Source organism: Nicrophorus vespilloides, unplaced genomic scaffold (genome assembly GCF_001412225.1).
Source record: "Nicrophorus vespilloides isolate i.1.1-1 unplaced genomic scaffold, Nicve_v1.0, whole genome shotgun sequence".
In the NCBI taxonomy this organism is placed as follows: Eukaryota; Metazoa; Arthropoda; class Insecta; order Coleoptera; family Silphidae; genus Nicrophorus; species Nicrophorus vespilloides.
The window spans coordinates 22220-39337 of NW_017097859.1; the positions used below are offsets into that span (position 1 = coordinate 22220).

A 17118-nucleotide genomic window follows, 5' to 3' on the forward strand; every position below is an offset into this window, starting at 1 on the left:
TAAACAAATAATGTAAATGCATATTGATTAACAAATACACTTTAAATCATAGCCCAATAAACGATTATTCCTTGAGTGATTCTTGTCCTGGTTTATTGTTCGTTAATACAAGCACTTTTTTTTCAGGATTAGGAAGATTGAACAGTTATTTGTCCTGTCTTTTAAATAATTGTGTTATACCCTAAAGTAGATAATTAAAGCCATCTGGGTCAAAATAAAAGTTAGTGAGTTTTAAATCAGTCCACAAAATAATCCATTGGGGGTATTAAAAATACCGAACAGTTATAATTTAAAAAATAGAAGTTATGCAACCAGGTATGATGTAATGTGTAGAGACTAATGGATATATTTTGCGCCATCTATCAGCAGTAAATGTTCATAGTTAGTAGCAACAACAACAACTGTTCCCTCCAATTTTCGACCTAAGAGTAATGTGTTCCAATAAATTAATGAAGTAGTAAAAAAAGTTTAGCTTTATGTTTAATCAAAAAGTGTGCCAAACATTATGGCTTCTTTAGTATATAGTTTTTCATACAAGTAAAACAAAATGAATCGGAAGCGCCATCTACAACTATGAAATATACGTTGGGCATATTTTGAAGGCTATTGTTAGAAATATTTGTGTTTATAATTAATTTATTAGTGACATTAATGTAAAATAGTGTAGTTAACAATGGATAGATTACCAGATCTTTATACAGAACCAGTCAATTTACAGTAAGTTTGTGCATTTATCTTTTCCCACAATTAGTTGCAACAAGTTGTAACCTATCACATATATGTATATTTATTTGAGTTTCGTATCCAATTTCATCCACCTAATTTTCAGAAATGAACAAGAATATATGGATTCGACTACGAGCTTACCAATATTACCATCAGATACATCATCAGAAGAAGACTCCAACCCTAATTTGGTTGTAAGTATTCATAAAGAAATACTCTCAAATTGCATTAAAATTATTAAATAACTTGCGGAGGTGCCAAATATCTGAAATAATTGTATTTATAAAAAAAAAGACTGTATATTCTATATTTACTATTACCATTATAAATACAGTTTCATCTAAAGGGAAATAATCATTTGCAGTAAATTTAATTTTCTGATGCATCATTTGAAGTAGAAACATTTCCCGCTATAAATTTAATAAATTACATAATTTATATCTTTTGTATCACTAAGCAACTCACTTCAAACTTTAGACTTTTGTCACTTGAAACATCCATCATATTTAAAATTTCTGCAGTTCTTTGTGACTAGAAAAGAGTAGTTTCTTGTAATTATTGAATTTCATTTAACAATGATACATACAGCATGTCTAGTTGATGTACAAGGTATCAAAATGAAGACCACTTCAATCAGTAGTGCAACTCCCCAAGAACAATCAAATATAATTAATATTAATTGAGTTTTAGAGCTTAGCGTGTGTAGGCCATTCAATATGTCTGCAAATGTTTTGATTATAGTTAGAAGAATGACCTCTGAGAATATTTCATTCAACAGTTTTGCATTATTGCAAATTTCGTTATGCATAGCACATAATAGCTTCAGCAACGTGTCCATCTCTTGTTTCTTGTAAAGTATTGGAGGGTATTTATCATTTGTGAAACTCAAACTGCCATTTGTCACCATATTTGTTATGGAGTTATTTATAACCCTTAATCTCTGCCAGAGAATAAAAACATATACTGAGAACTGCAGCATAATCATGGAGTTGATAATAAATGTCAGATTGTAACTTATGAAATGTTCAAAACAGATGTTCATGTCTTGTCTACTTAACGTGCATACCACTGGGTTCACTGTCACTGTTAAAGTTATGAAGAAGCTCCTAATAATCATTAAATACTTGATTGATCTATAAGCAAAAGATACATTATACATTGTCTTATTTTATTTTTAAAACTAATTACCGAAAATCCATGCTCACTCCTGCTTTATAAAGCTTCGTGTCGAATGTTGTCAACCAGTTTAAAAAATTTACAATTTTTTGCCGTTTGCTGAAGCATATCATTACGTTTCTAATGCCCATCAGTACTCTAATGATTTTGATAATAATTGATGTCCATACTCTGACTGTGCTTACCTCCACAGACGCTATCAAAAAGTATATTGTGTAGCAAAACGATGTATAAATAGTTATAGATGATATAAGGTAATATAAATTCAGTTTATTCTGGTTCACAAATTGATTACTTTTCTCGTCGTAACTGACCGGGAATGTGCATAGCGCGCGAAAAAATTCCAAGATGTAGAGAGAATCTCTAATTTTTATGGATATTTGCTTAGACATCTCGGTGAGTTCTGAATGGATTCATAACAATCTATGATCTATTGATTTTATGTGCTTTTAATCTAATTGAGTACTTTGTTTTTCTGTCCCATTAGAATCGGCGATGGAATAGGGATAAAATGTTCCCTAAGGTGGTGAGGGAGTACAGCGTGGAAAAATTATCGAAGTCTGCATTGAAAAAGCGATTTCATGGCTTAATCGAAAATGATAATTCTGCTACTAGTGTTCCGTGCAGTACACCCGTGGCTTTCAGGAAGAGTACCAAATCAACGATAACACCTATAAACTGTTCACCTATAACTAAAACACTGAATAATTATAAGAAACGCGTTTCACGAAGTTTAACAGATAATCCTGTTTCGAAGAATAAAAGGAACTCAAATATACGTGGAAATATTATTATGAATGGTGGGCGAAAAAATAATAGTCTCCATGTTAATAATATCGATAATTGTAATGTACATTCAGAACGAATTCAAAAATCTATTGCTATTAATACAACGCTTAAAAGAGATAGCTTACCTAGAATGATTACAAGATTAACCAGAACAACAGCAACTAACACATCTGCACCTATCAATAATACGTCAAATGTAATGATGCCTCCACCTGCAAAGGAGATGAATAATACCTGTGCTAGTAATGCAGAACAATCTGTGAAAAATCCATCCATGTATGAAGCATCTGCTGAAGAGAGCATCAGAGTGATGAAGGATGTGAGAACAAAGAAATTGAGAAGAAAAGTTAAAGCCACCAACATTGAAACAGATTCAGACGTTGTTGTTTCTCCATCGAAACGCAATAAAACTGTACAAAATGAAAAACTTAATGTGGACAACTTAAATATACATGAAACTCCTAGTCTGATTACAACGAATGCACAGAAGAGCTTGCAAATGGATATTGTGAAAATTAATTTATTTCAGAATAGAGCAAGATTAAATTTAGATAATGAGGAGGTGCCTACAAAACCATTGAATTCTACTGAAAGCAATAACGTTTCTATACCTAAAGAAAAGACGTCTGATAGCTCAAATCAAATTCTCACTAGATCCAGGAACAAATCGGCTGTTACGTCTGTCAACGGTATCACAGAATTGGCAGATTTATCTAAGACTAATAGCAATGTAGTCCATGAAAGATCAAGAAGAAAAGTAAAACCTAAGGAACCAACAATTTATATATTAGAAAATGTAACCATCAAACCAGAAAATGTCAGCAAAGCAAAAAAACGTAGAAATAAAAAGACTACAGAATTAAATGAGTTGGATAATGAATTGGAAGAGTTACGAAAATTATATAAGACTCCACATCAAGATATTGGTGTAGGTCTGTCCGCAGATGAACGAATTAATTCAGTGGTTGATGAATTTATACATTCAATGGACAAAAACAATCAGGTAGAGAACGATGATGTTACTGCATCGGATATACCTGTTAATAGAAATATAAGAAAATCGAAGACCAATAAATCATCAACGCACGATGATATTGCTGAAGGTCTGTCGGCAGACGAACCTATTAATTTAGTGGTTGATAAATCTGTAAATTCAATGGACATCAACAATCACACAGGAAACGTTGAGGAATCTGCATCGGACATACCAGTTAATAGAAAAATAAGAAAATCTAAAACCAATCCATCACAAACGCATAATGATATTGATGTAGGCAGACGAACAGACGAACGCTTTAATTCAGTGGTGGGTGAATGTATAAATTCAGTGAACATCAACAATCACATAGGAAACGTTGAGGAAACTGCATCGGACATACCAGTTAAAAGGAAAAGAGGGAGACCTCGAAAACATCCATTACCAACTGAAAATGGCAAGTTAAAATAATACATTTTGTTTATAGTTAGTTATTCATCACGTTTCATTTATAAACATTAATAATCAGCGTTTGAAAGCAGTCCTCATAAATTCCAGTCTTTAATATCTTGGTAATTTGTGTACCGAATTTCTACGTTAAATGTCTGTATTAATTAAAAAATACATTTCTTTCGTCTATTTGTGTACTTAAATTTATGTATTTAATAAAACTAAATTTTATATTTATTTATTGTAGGTAAATCTGTAGAGAAGATATTTACTAAAAATGTTCCAAAGAAAAAACCGGCAAAAACAAAAGAAAGTATGTATATTATATTAATTCATAATTTGTATAATATTATATTTCTGATTTTAATAGTTGCAGCCAAGTGTACCAATAATGTTTCAAATAAAAATGATACGAAGCAAAATCCATCCGAAACTAGTATGTATGCTATGAGCACAATATAAACATAATTTTAATTACTTTATGTAATTGAGAAAATTCATTAAAATATTCTTATTTATAGATATGCCACCTGAAGCTAATATTAGTGTCAATACTGTTCAGGAAGAAGTACACGTTCAAAATGGTATGTTACATACATAATTTTAATTGCTCCAATTATAAATTTGTTTTACTTTCTAGATGCACCACCAGTAGAAGATACATTGACAATTGGCAAGAGGATACGAAAACCACCCAAGATTAATTCAATGCAGATTATGTGTATGTATTCTCGTAAATAGCTGGCAACATTTTATTTATATTGAAGTTTCTTTTTAGATATAAATCAGAAGAGTCCAAAGAAAACGAGGGCGAAAAGGGTAACGAAACAAAAAGAAAAAACTTTGCCAAAGTCATCTACGAAAACAAAAAAAGTTAAAACAGTAAAACCTGCCAATAGTATTGAAGATAATATATCAAAGAATATATTGAATGATGACGAGCTTGCGAATTTCTCTACGTCTAGTTCATTGAATACTCAGGGATTTAAAGTTCCTAAAGGTAAGGTCATACCACAAACGAATACAACATCTGTAAAAACAGCACTATCGAGTATCATTGAGTCAGACGCCGGAACGACTGCAACAAATATTTTGACGTGTGATGAAGTCAATGTAATGGGACCAGGCGATAATGAAACAATTACCTCAAACCTTGGTGTTTCGAGACTCGGACGGAGCAAATGTCAGTATAATAATACTCCATTTACGTTACCCGGCAGCACTCAGATGATAGGTAATTACAGTAATATTAATATTTTCATATGCATTATAAACAGATATAAATTAAAACAAATTCATATAATCGTAAAAATACATTTAAAAAAGATCAATTATTACGATATTATTAATTATTAATATTCGTGTTTGCTTGCAGATTGGATTTCTAATAAACCAGAATTCAAGAAGTTAGGAAATAATCTATCAGCTCCGACGTTGCGAACGAATACTCTGTCCTTCGGTCACTTCAAAATCATGCCGAAGAACAAGAAAACAACTTCAATCGCACATAAAAGCAATCTGGTAAGTTTATAATTAAGGTTACATTAAAAGGTACTAATGCTTTATTGGTTTCAGTCATTTATAATCTTGGAAGGAGAAGTTTTGGTTCACGTGTATACTAGACAAGCATTGTTGGGAAAAAGTACTAGATTTTACATACCTGCAGGTTTGTTTTCAACCAATCTTGTTTTAACATTATAGTAAGAACAATTGCTTATTTTTCATTAATTCATTGTTTTCTTTTTAGGTGTAGAGTATTGTTTGGAAAACATCAGCGAGGATCAGACGGTTTGGTTAGAGTACACGAAGGAAACGTGTTCGTCAGTTAAATAAAATCATAGTCGAGTCAGTTTCAAACCTTTTTTTTTTTAATAATTTATTATAATAGTTATGAATAAATATTTGACACATATAATGCATATTTTATAAGAGCTCGAAAGTATTGACTGTTATAAATATTGAATGCGCTACATGCAAGGATCATTTATTCCGGTTGATTACGATGGGACGGAATGTACTATTATCATGTGTACATTTAATGGAGGTGTGTACTTGTATCGTGGGCATGACACCGTTTTCTGTGTATAAACGTCGTCTCAAAATTAGAGAATTTAAAGAGGCATTAACAATTTTCGTAATTGCAATTTGTATGTGCTGTTAACTATTTTTTTTGTAAAAATAAAAAAAATATTTTTTGTTACAGTGTTGTTCTTTTGTATGGTGTACTTTGATACTTCAATCAATGAAAGTCTTGTGATTGTGTTTAAAGTAACTTCTGCTTTCTCTGTTCACTCTCTGCTATGGTATTATAGGCGGCATTTCTTGTCAGCTTACGAAGAAATATACAAGTTTGATTTATTGATGGCATCCATGAGTCATCAACCCAATTATAATTCGTGTTATATACTAATATTGGTATTAAATGGATTCATCTATGGCAGCGTCGTTCAATACTTGAGCATGAAAACTAATTCAATTTGTGAATTGGTGCAGTTTATTATTCATGGATTAGCTACGATGCATATCAGTCTCTACGTAATGATTGTTTCCACGAAATTGGATTACTTGATACATATTTCCAGAAAATTTGATGACCAATTCCATAGACATTTGGAATTATTGGATAACATTTCATTAATGTTTCAGTATATCGCTAATGGAATTAGCGAATTTAATCAGGTTTTCAGTTTGGCTGCCTTCAATATTGTCGTTATAAATGTCATAGAAATATTAATACAATTATATATCACAATGACTGCAGGATCCGATATATCTGTGGAAATGTTAAAAAACGCTTCATTTATTTTAATCCTATTGCTTCCTGCAGGATATCTTCAGCCTAAAGTAAATATTTGAGTGCATATTGAAAGTTATTAAAAATCAAGTATTTCAGGCGAGAAACATCGCGGAAAACATGTATAATTTTGATGTATTTTACCATAATGAAGAACTTTTGGAAGCAGTACGTATTCGTTTTTATTTTAAATGTATAATTTGTTAAGTTTTTCATTTCAGCGTAATATGTTCTTGATGCAATTGCTTCATACCAATCTACAATTGCATGCATGCAATTGTTTCGAGTTGAGTATTCGTTCGTTGATAAAGGTTATAAGTTTAGGAATATCAGTTTTACTATTGTTTTATCAATGCATGCTATAATAATAATCAATCAATGAATTATTTTTATTAGATTATAAGTACATTAATTTACAAATTAGTTATGTGAAATACAGTTTGTACCACACAAATAATCAGTATGCATTTTAAAGTACTCTATACCCCTTATGTATATACCCTCAACAGTGGCGCGTTACCGCATAGGCGAAGTAGGCCTCCAAATCGCAAAAAAAAGATGTTCCTAGTATGGTCAATATGGGGCCTCCAGATCAGGTAGCACCTAGGGCCTCACAAAGTCATGATGCGCTACTGGTCGCCACCCATACGCAACTTTTCATGAAACAAAAGTTACGTAATATTCGTTACATACAGGCAAAAGACGATTATTTGCTTTTTTTTCAGTATTTCGTGAATTTCTCGGGGTTGTCGATTAAGATTATTACATGATCAATTCAAAGCTGAATACCTAACTTTTTCAACGAGCCTTTTGGCATCTTCGTGCTATCACCGAGTCTCCTGCTAAGATCTGCAGAAATTGGAAAAAAAAGTGAATTGGATTTTCTTAAAAATCGCTGTTTCGTTGAGATCCGAAGAGTTTTCACATTTTTTCTTAATAACACGAAAATTACTTTATATAACAATTGGAGAAAAAAGACGATGCGTTCTCGAGCGACCGATGCGGAATATTTTCTAAATTGAACAAATTGTTAATAATTTTTAACCAGAGGTAATTAGGTATTATTGATTAGGTGTAATTGAGAAATATAGGAAGAAGAAAAAATAAGCAAGAAACCCTTGATATCCCAGAAAAACGCGAAAAAAAGAACATGGAAATTATGAAATTAGTTGTTAAACTTTAAAATTAATATATTTGATTATTATATCTGATTGTTTGTATTCATATTTGTACATAGCTTTTGATTATTGACCCAACGGGTATTTTTATCTGATTTTTTTTGCAGTTTTGTAATTATTTATATAAAGGTACCATTCTCATAATATATTTACTACAATGTTTGATTGTAGCAGAGATCGGTCAACCGATATTCAAAGATCATCATTATTCCTATTGCATCAACTATACAATTTGGTAAATCTGCATTTACACTCATTTTAATCTCTCTATATTCAAGATCAACATTAATGTCCAAAACTCGTCTGAAAGTAAGTGTATACGAAAATACAGGCCATTTTCGATGACGTTTTTTTCCCAACTCTTTCGTGAAATACCAAAGTTTGTTAATCAATTATGAAGACACTATTGTAGCTACAAACAAATATTTACTCTAATTTTAATCTGTGTATATTCAAGATCCATATCCATATATAACATTCTTATGGGAGTTCATATTTATGAAAATACAGGCCATTATTTAAGACGTTCTATTTGTTCATCAAAGTGTGTGTGTTCGGTTGCCTGCACTTTAGACAAAAAGAACCATTCCCTTTTGTGATAACTAGACGCCATCTGTTATCAATATTTCAAAGGTTGTAGGTCAGGCATTTTCTTAAAAACGTTCTAATTTAAATAAACAAACATGTCAAAATAGTGCTTGCACAAATGTAATGTTAGTACTTAGTCTAATAAATAAAAAAACTAATTATATTTCAAGTTATTGCATTTTAATTAAGATAAGCAGCGACAATTTACAGAAAATAGTCAGCAACAGGCATACGTAATTGTGGTTGCAGACTGTCTCTTGAATATTCCGATAGTGTGTTTATGATTTTCTTAGTAGGGTTAATAAGGGGCCTCCAAATCAGGTTGTGCCAAGGGCCTCACAAAGTCATGATTCGCTCTTTATAAATTGGAGATTATTTTATGATACACTCTGTATTAAATATACTGTATAGGCAACCAACTTTATTATATGTCATTTTAACTGTTAGTTTTATCTGAATGGCTTTTGTTGGCTATAATAATAATACGTACAAACCAGTAATCAGTAGCCAGTAATATTAGTCAACATACTATATAAAAATTAGTAATTTATTTATAAATGATACACATTTCTTAAATGTTGTTTCATTATTGTCTAATAATGGTTTGAAATTGTATATGTATATTTAATACATAATATATTACTATCATATTAGGTAAAACTTGTATGTTTATTTGTAAAATTTGTTTAATATCAGCAGTATTATTTCTAGAATAAATCATGTCTTTTCTAAGAGGATCATTGAATTATGTTTGGTGTACAACCAGTGTATTGGGAAAGGGGGCCACTGGTGCTGTTTATCAAGGTGTAAATAAAATAAATGGGGAGCCAGTTGCTGTGAAAACTTTCAATCAACTGAGTTACATGCGTCCAGGAGATGTTCAATTGAGAGAGTTTGAGGTGCTGCGTAGAGTGAACCACAAAAATATAGTAAAATTACTTGCGATTGAGGAAGAGCAGCAAGATGGCAGGGGAAAAGTCATAGTGATGGAGTTATGCACAGGTGGCAGTCTGTTTAATATTTTAGATGATCCTGAGAATACATATGGTTTAGAAGAGAAGGAATTTCTATTAGTTTTAGACCATTTATCAGCTGGAATGAAACATTTGAGAGACAATAACTTGGTGCACAGAGATCTGAAGCCAGGTAATATAATGAAATTTATTTCTGATGACGGTAGTACTATCTATAAACTGACTGATTTTGGTGCTGCAAGAGAGTTGCAAGATGGACAAGAATTCAATTCCTTGTATGGCACTGAGGAATATTTACATCCAGATATGTATGAAAGAGCTGTACTCAGAAAGCCTCAAGGTAAAACTTTTGGGGCCACTGTTGATTTGTGGTCCATTGGGGTAACATTGTACCATGTAGCAACTGGCAATTTACCTTTTAGACCTTATGGAGGAAGAAGGAATAAAGAAACAATGTTCCATATAACTACGAAGAAGGCAAGTGGTGTGATCTCTGGAATACAGACAGAAGATAAAGGTTCCATTGAGTGGAGCAGAGAATTGCCAGTTAATTGTCAATTGAGTGCAGGTCTGAAGAAAATTGTTACACCACTTTTGGCTGGTTTATTGGAGGCTGATCAAAAGAACATTTGGAGTTTTGAGAAATTTTTTAATGAATCAACTAATATTCTTTTGAGAAAGAAAATTGACATATTCCATATAAATCGTGCCACTAACATTAAGATCTACATACATCCTGATGACATTTTTGAACAACTAATTGCTCATATTGCAGAGCAAACAGATATTCAAGCTGAAAACCAAATTCTTCTCTGCAAAAGTAATCTATTTTTGGATGAAGTTGGCTCGAATGCCAGAGCTTTAGGTTATCCAGCAACAGTGGAACAGGAACCGCTGGTGCTTTTCAGTAAGGAAAATAATAATGTTTCAATAATCGGCATGCCGGATCTTCCTCGGTTTCCTGAGTTCGCAAATATCGTTTCTGTAGAGAACGATGCGGCGCAGGCAAAGACAGCCTGCAGTATCGCTCACGTCTGCAAGAGGCGCGTTGAGAAAATATCCAGGTCCACTGCTCTTATAAAATATTCAGTTAACAATTTCACTAATTACATTAAGAATAAACTGAGAACGATAAATACAACTTCCAGACATCTTAAACAATTAACGACTAATCAGAAGATGGTCTGCAATACATTCCAAGTCTCGCAAAATACGATAAACGCTCTGAGCAAAACTAAAATTACAGTTACCGAGTTACCCGAAGATCTCGAGAAGTTGAGCGAAGATTTTCTTACAGAGACCTATTCGAAGGTGACTCAGGTGTATGAAAAGCACGTGCATGAGAACACGCTGCAATTGGAATGGGATTCGTCCTGCAACGGTATCAAATGTCCATCGGAAACGAAAGCCGCAGAAAAAGCAAAGAATTTAATTGAGAGGCTTCGTGATTCGTGGCAACATCTCGTCCGTGATCGTGCCACGAGATCGCTCAGCTACAATGATGAGCAGTTTCACGTACTGGAAAGAACGAAAATCACCGAAACTAATCGTAGGATCAAGCAGCTCCTGGAATCGGATTGCGTTCCGGCTTATAACCATTTCGCCGAGATACTCGGCGACTGGTACAAGATTGCCCAGACGATTTACTTGAAGACGGTGATTCTCAACAAAGACGTGAACATGTACGAAAATAAGCTGGAGAATTTCACACAGAATCTGGGCATTTACAACACGCAGTACATGGAGGACATGCAAGCAGTCCTGGACCACGCCAACAATGGTACGGATACACCGAACGCAATGAGTATTACGCAGAAGAGGAAATTAAGAAGTATATTTAAGGAGGCTGAAAAATATAGGACGAACATCGAGGATATTTTGAGGTATAACGGCGAGCTTATAAAGACGATTGAAAGATTAACAAAGAAAGTCGATATTGAAGACGAGTGAATATAAGCTTTCATTTTCGAGGCTTCGAGTTAATAATAAATTCTATAAATTGTTAAATATTCAAAATATTATATATCGGACTTACTTCAGTAATGCATTCAAAGTGTTTCCTGTGATTTGTACACAATAAAAATGATTTTTTTTCTATTGGTTTACTAACGTTTTTACATTATATTAGAATATTAATTATTATCTCATGACTTTATGCGTAAAAAATATATTTTATTTAAATATTATTTGTGTGTGTTTGCTTCATTTTCCTATTCCAATTTCCAGAGTGTTTGGGTGACTGAAACGATTATTCAATAATTTAGGGGCTGAGGCATGATGTAATCCTGCGAAAAGTTCAGTACTGATTTCGCGAGTAGTATTTGGGTGGACTTGCGCGTTTCGCTTCCTTCCTTTCACGAAGCAGCAACCTGAGCATTTCTGGCCACCAGTTTCCTGCTGTACGTTTGGCGCGTCTATCCTGCTTCAGTGTATATCCTGTACGCATCAAACGCGAGCTACAAGTTCGTCACCCCGGCGACCATTCGTCGTCCTGCCTACAAGGTAAGCCCTTTTCCATTGTTCTCCTCACACATGATTGATGATCCCGTTGTACTTTTAGTTGATTCTGTGTACGCGCGCTCTTTCCACTAAAACGCGCCTTTTGTAAAACAGGTAAATATTGATCATGCTCGCTTATATACTCACACACATGGTGTGGTCGTCTTTTTTTGCCATTTCCCTTATAAACAACAACAACAATATACATCGCACTTAATTTATTCCATTATCCTAGCCGCCCTACATATATAACATATTATCCTCATTGTTTCTATATTAAACAAGAAAGTTGGAAATTATACACACTATTATCTTCATTACAGCTATTATTGTCTTACACTTATTTAATGATGATGAGTTTATTGGATCTTTGAGCTCCGGCCAAACTATTTTGTGGCAAACGCTATGATCAATCATAATAATAAATTTCACCGAAAGCCAAATGTCGACTAACAGTAACGAATTAAGTCAGACCATTATAAATGAAAATTAACTGCATTTGTATTTGAACTTTACATTAACATTATCTACATTAACACAATTTGATTAATACTTAATTATACATAAAATGTAATCAATAATACTACTTAATTTCATAGTATTTTAACCGGTGATAAGTAATTAGAATGTTGTAAATATACAAATCAAAACACACTGTTAGCTCGATTAATGTAATATAAAGCAATAAATATACATACTAAAGCTAGCAGACAATTTTTAAATAGTATTATTTACAAATTACTGGTGAAAAGATATAGAAAATAATTTAACTTTTACATGAATCCATTACGTTTTCTGTTAAATAAGTTCGTATTATTTATTCCGAGATATACCGTACTGATTATACGTGATTTTCACCTTTGAAACGCGAGGGTGATTCAATCAAGATCGTATATATTATAAATTTATGAATAGAAAAAACCTTAATTCACACAGAATATCGTAAAACGATGTATGAACTTGACTTCAAAATGATAAATTATAGAACATTTAATTATTAGATGGTTTATCTACAAAGTGATTGTTCATTGAATTAACACAGACAGCAAAAGCGAGTTTGCCGTTCTTGGTCGCCCTTAATTAATATGACTATTATGTTTGTAACAAGAGCTTTGCCATTTAATTATATTTACATTGTCAAGGCGCACATGAATTCGCTTTAAATTACTAAAGACTAAAATTAATATTTTATGAGATGAAATTATGCACTGATACAAGTAATTTTAATGCTATAATAGTAGTGCTTTTTTTTATCTATTGATTTATGTAATTCGTCATTTCAATAAAACACTGTAATGCAATTATCGTTAACATTTTTAAAACATATTTTGTTTCAAGGCACACTTCTGTTTTGGATGCGGTATTTATTGTGCTTTGGACTTCATTTGAAAATAATTGAATTAATATACTTTCATATTTTTTTAAGAAATTAATGGTAAATTTTATATTATAAATATTGATAACATATTTTTATCTATAATGTAATTATTGAACTGAAATTTATTGGACTATATTTCCTGTTTGGTCGTTTACTCTATACAACACACCTTCATGGTTATCTGGTATTTATTATTCACCTGATCGAGCGTGGAGCAAATTTTCTAAACCGTTAATCAAAATCAATTATTAAAATACGTTTTTAACCAGAAAATTACGTTTTTTTCTTTCAGTTTGTCAAATGGATTTTTTGGTATATTCCATTATGTTCTCTGGGTAATACTTTAATATTTAATGAATTAATTATTACACAGCAACCAAATAACAATATACATGTCAATATTATATTGATAGGAATTGTAAAACAAAACTTTATTACTTACATAATTACTTAATGTATCATTGTTTTCTTATGAACATTTTAAAGATATTAGCAAGTAGGATTCTCTTCTTAGTTTAAATGTTTGTCAAAGAAGACTTGTTCCTTTTTTTTATATTTTTTTTACTCGTTTTCGGACAGAAGAAGTATTACAATCAGTATTATTTAACAAATGAAAAATAAGTTTATATATTAAAATAGATAAACTCCAGTTGATAAGTATTTAAATTGAGAGTATTAATAAATCGATGGTTTTAAAGAATGCGTGTGTTGCATTTTGAAATATCGCCTGAAAAGTATAAGTAGTTATCAGATGCACTTGAAAATTTTGATTGGCATGACTCCAGGCAAGCTCTTGTTGCGTTTCCTTCTCGTTTTATTTATTTCTATTTTTCACAAACACTGGGAATGTAATTGATCGCGTCTCTGGAACATATTTTCGGAATTGCTTCATCTCTCGCAGGCTTTGAAATAGCTTTGATGTTGCAATACTACGCGCATATTGTTTATATGTTTCTTTCACACACAAAGAACCCTTTGCTTTCGCATTCCTTTTCGTGCATTTTCGATCGTTCTTACAACACTAAGCGGACGCAATTTTTCAGAACTTAAGTAAATTTCACGAATATTAAATTTCATATTTATTGTATAACTTATTACAATTTTTAGAAATAGAGAAAAAAAAAACAATTAATTAATTCCATTTGTTTTTTTGTGAAAAAGTAAGTTCTTTGATTAATTTAATAAAAGTAAAAGAGATTCGACAAATAGAAACTGCATTAAATTGTCAGGCTCACAATGGTTTTCGAATCACTTTGATGTCGACTCGAACTCTCCTTTTTAGCGATTTTCCGTTTTTATTGCCTTTACAAAACATTGCTTTACTTCGTTTATTAATTTTCTTCTATAAAAACGTTTTCTTTTATAAAATTCATTTACTTTGACATGTTTAAAATAATTTGGATATCAAAAATTAACTTCATTGAACGAGGCCAAATTTAATAACATTTTGCTATTGATTATTCTTTGATTACAATAAAGAAAACCATATTGTGAGTAATTAATCCCTGAAATAAAAATGATGAAAATACGTTAATAACTCTTTAATAGAAAAGTTTTTTTTGTACATACATGAAATACGTCTTTTGCTGCATTTTATGGCAAATATGTATGTTTATCAAACAGCACATTTTGATTGACTGTGCAATGCCATTAAAAGTATTTGAGTCATCAATCTCAATACCTCATAAAAGATACATGGGAGAAGATTTATGAAATTCACTGACAGTTTTGTTGTTGCTCCAATATTTGTTTTGAATCTATTGCGAACAGTTTGTTAAAATAATTGTTGTCTTCATTTTCGGATAAGCGATTTCGATTGGGATCGTTGAAACACTCAAACGTTTGACTTGCCTATATAAGTGTATAATTCCAATTTATTATCCAATAATAGCAAATACACTTATCCCTCGTTTTACACGGTAGATAGGTTTCTGAGAAAAACGTGTAAAAATTAATTTCTTAATTTAATTTTAAAAAATGTAAATAAAGTACCGTGTAAAACGAGATAATAAAACTTTTGCATATATTACATACATATATAATACATAAAGCCAGAAATTATGGACATTTGAAAGAATTATAATTGTTATTTTTTTGTTAATATAACTTCTCAATCATTTGAAAATGTTAGGTAAAATAAATACAATATTGTAAGTTCGTGAAATATGATGTGTGCTTTCTGTAGAAGAGAACCTTGAAGACGTGGAAGCAGATGCGAATTTCTAAACTCCAAAGTAATAACTAAGATGCACGGAATTATTTATATAATATGCAGCATGCGGTAGCTGCATAAATTCCAATATATCCTTTGCAGCGTGCAAGGATTTATTACCGGGTATTAATAATATCGTAGATTAAATTCAAAAATCGCACGTTGACATGACATAAATCGTGAAAGGTCATAACAACATAGTCTGGTTTTGCAAACGCATCCGCATCGCGCTAATTACTTTTTTTTTTCTATTTCTTTATTTTATTTTTTTGTTGTAAATGAAGGATGTTGTGAAAATAAAAAAAAGGGAATTCTGGAATTCTTAATAACCTCGTCGGGAATCTGCTTTTCTTTCGGTATTCTGTGGACAATAGAGATACTACTGCACACTGCGAAATTGCACACATGCTTCTGCCGGAAAATCGATTTTTCGTTCATCCGACGACGCCAGATAAAAGCGGACAGTTTTCCACCGAATGCAGCATTCAAGTACCGGATATGAGTTCAATCCGACTCATTCAGTTTCTCATTAGCCCGGCTAATTACTCTTTGCAACTATCATTTTTCTGTCCATTACTTGTTATTTTTTTTTTACTAATTTTTAATATGTATTTAGCCAAATGGTTAAAAGCACAGCAATGTGCAAATAGTCGCTACATTTCTAAAACATCCCAGTTTTATATGCATATTTGCATCTATTTTAGTTTCTGAGAACATCTAAAATGTGAAGATACTGGTTTTTCGAGTGTTACTTTTTCATTTTTCAATTTTGAACGCGATTGCCAAATGGACGAAACAACAGCAATGTATGAATTCTCGCTGCATTCCCCAAATAACCAGCTTTCATATGTATCTTTTCAATCCATTCAATCTATTATAATTTCCGAGAAACGAACAAGTGGGCGCTGGTTCAATTCCTGGTCAAGCCATGCCCTTTGTGAGCTCTCTCGGTGCTTGCAGCTTTCATCATAGATGGACAGTGAAATGAATGAGGTTCAGCATATGGACCTTCAGCCAAGTCTCGATGGACAATGACAGTGTTAAGGATAGCAGCAGATTCACAATCAATGGAAATAGTGGATTCGCAGAGCATCAATATACTACTGAAGTTAACCTACAAGATGACAACCAAGCTACAAATTAAAAATCATCATAATGGTAAAACTATCCACCTACTATCCTACCTATCTAATGTCAACCGCGATCTTATATTTACTCAATGTTCACATTGATGAACAGATTGTAAATAAAATTACACGACATTGGGCTGTAAATGAATGAAACCACAAAATTTTTATGTACTCACATGCTTATGTTGCCCTCTTTTGCTGCTTATGCTGTCTGATATAGATGTCTCTTTGTATCGTAGCACCACACG

At 32.1% G+C, this 17118-nt stretch overlaps 4 protein-coding genes across 5 annotated transcripts in view; 3 read left to right on the top strand and 1 right to left on the bottom strand.

Moving 5' to 3' along the window:
* The first annotated feature begins 403 nt into the window (after positions 1–403).
* On the top strand, positions 404–5999 carry LOC108561210. Its single transcript, XM_017919055.1, has 11 exons — positions 404–717; positions 830–920; positions 2390–4124; positions 4365–4430; positions 4488–4553; positions 4639–4701; positions 4758–4838; positions 4896–5351; positions 5493–5638; positions 5693–5783; positions 5865–5999. Exons 1-11 carry the CDS (start codon positions 674–676, stop codon positions 5948–5950), a joined length of 2925 nt encoding a protein of 974 aa, XP_017774544.1. The 5' UTR covers positions 404–673; the 3' UTR covers positions 5951–5999.
* Positions 1187–2284, bottom strand: LOC108561211. The gene is made up of 2 exons (XM_017919056.1): positions 1915–2284; positions 1187–1859 (listed from the first exon to the last, which is right to left on the bottom strand). The coding sequence occupies exons 1-2, from the start codon at positions 2031–2033 to the stop codon at positions 1292–1294; spliced, it is 687 nt and encodes a 228-aa protein (XP_017774545.1). The 5' UTR covers positions 2034–2284; the 3' UTR covers positions 1187–1291.
* Positions 6000–9169: 3170 nt separating the features above from the next.
* On the top strand, positions 9170–11746 carry LOC108561216 (inhibitor of nuclear factor kappa-B kinase subunit epsilon). The gene is made up of 2 exons (XM_017919061.1): positions 9170–9331; positions 9389–11746. Exon 2 carries the CDS (start codon positions 9397–9399, stop codon positions 11599–11601), a length of 2205 nt encoding a protein of 734 aa, XP_017774550.1. The 5' UTR covers positions 9170–9331; positions 9389–9396; the 3' UTR covers positions 11602–11746.
* A 285-nt stretch (positions 11747–12031) lies between these two features.
* Positions 12032–17118, top strand: part of LOC108561189 — a 59252-nt gene continuing 54165 nt past the window's right edge. For both annotated transcript variants that reach the window (XM_017919023.1, XM_017919024.1), the window contains exons 1-2: positions 12032–12153; positions 12212–12264. The gene's annotated coding sequence lies outside the window, so the exon portion shown is untranslated. The remainder of the gene's footprint in view (positions 12154–12211; positions 12265–17118) is intronic.

Excerpts from the sequence above, each read along its gene's own strand:
- LOC108561210 (XM_017919055.1), top strand. The coding sequence starts at position 674 with ATGGATAGATTACCAGATCTTTATACAGAACCAGTCAATTTACA. Across the intron at positions 4,125-4,364 it reads TCCATTACCAACTGAAAATG|GTAAATCTGTAGAGAAGATA; the intron begins GCAAGTTAAAAT and ends TATTTATTGTAG. Across the intron at positions 5,639-5,692 it reads TCGCACATAAAAGCAATCTG|TCATTTATAATCTTGGAAGG; the intron begins GTAAGTTTATAA and ends TATTGGTTTCAG.
- LOC108561211 (XM_017919056.1), bottom strand. The coding sequence starts at position 2,033 with ATGGGCATTAGAAACGTAATGATATGCTTCAGCAAACGGCAAAAAATT. Across the intron at positions 1,860-1,914 it reads GGAGTGAGCATGGATTTTCG|ATCAATCAAGTATTTAATGA; the intron begins GTAATTAGTTTT and ends TTTTGCTTATAG.
- LOC108561216 (XM_017919061.1), top strand. The coding sequence starts at position 9,397 with ATGTCTTTTCTAAGAGGATCATTGAATTATGTTTGGTGTACAACCAGT.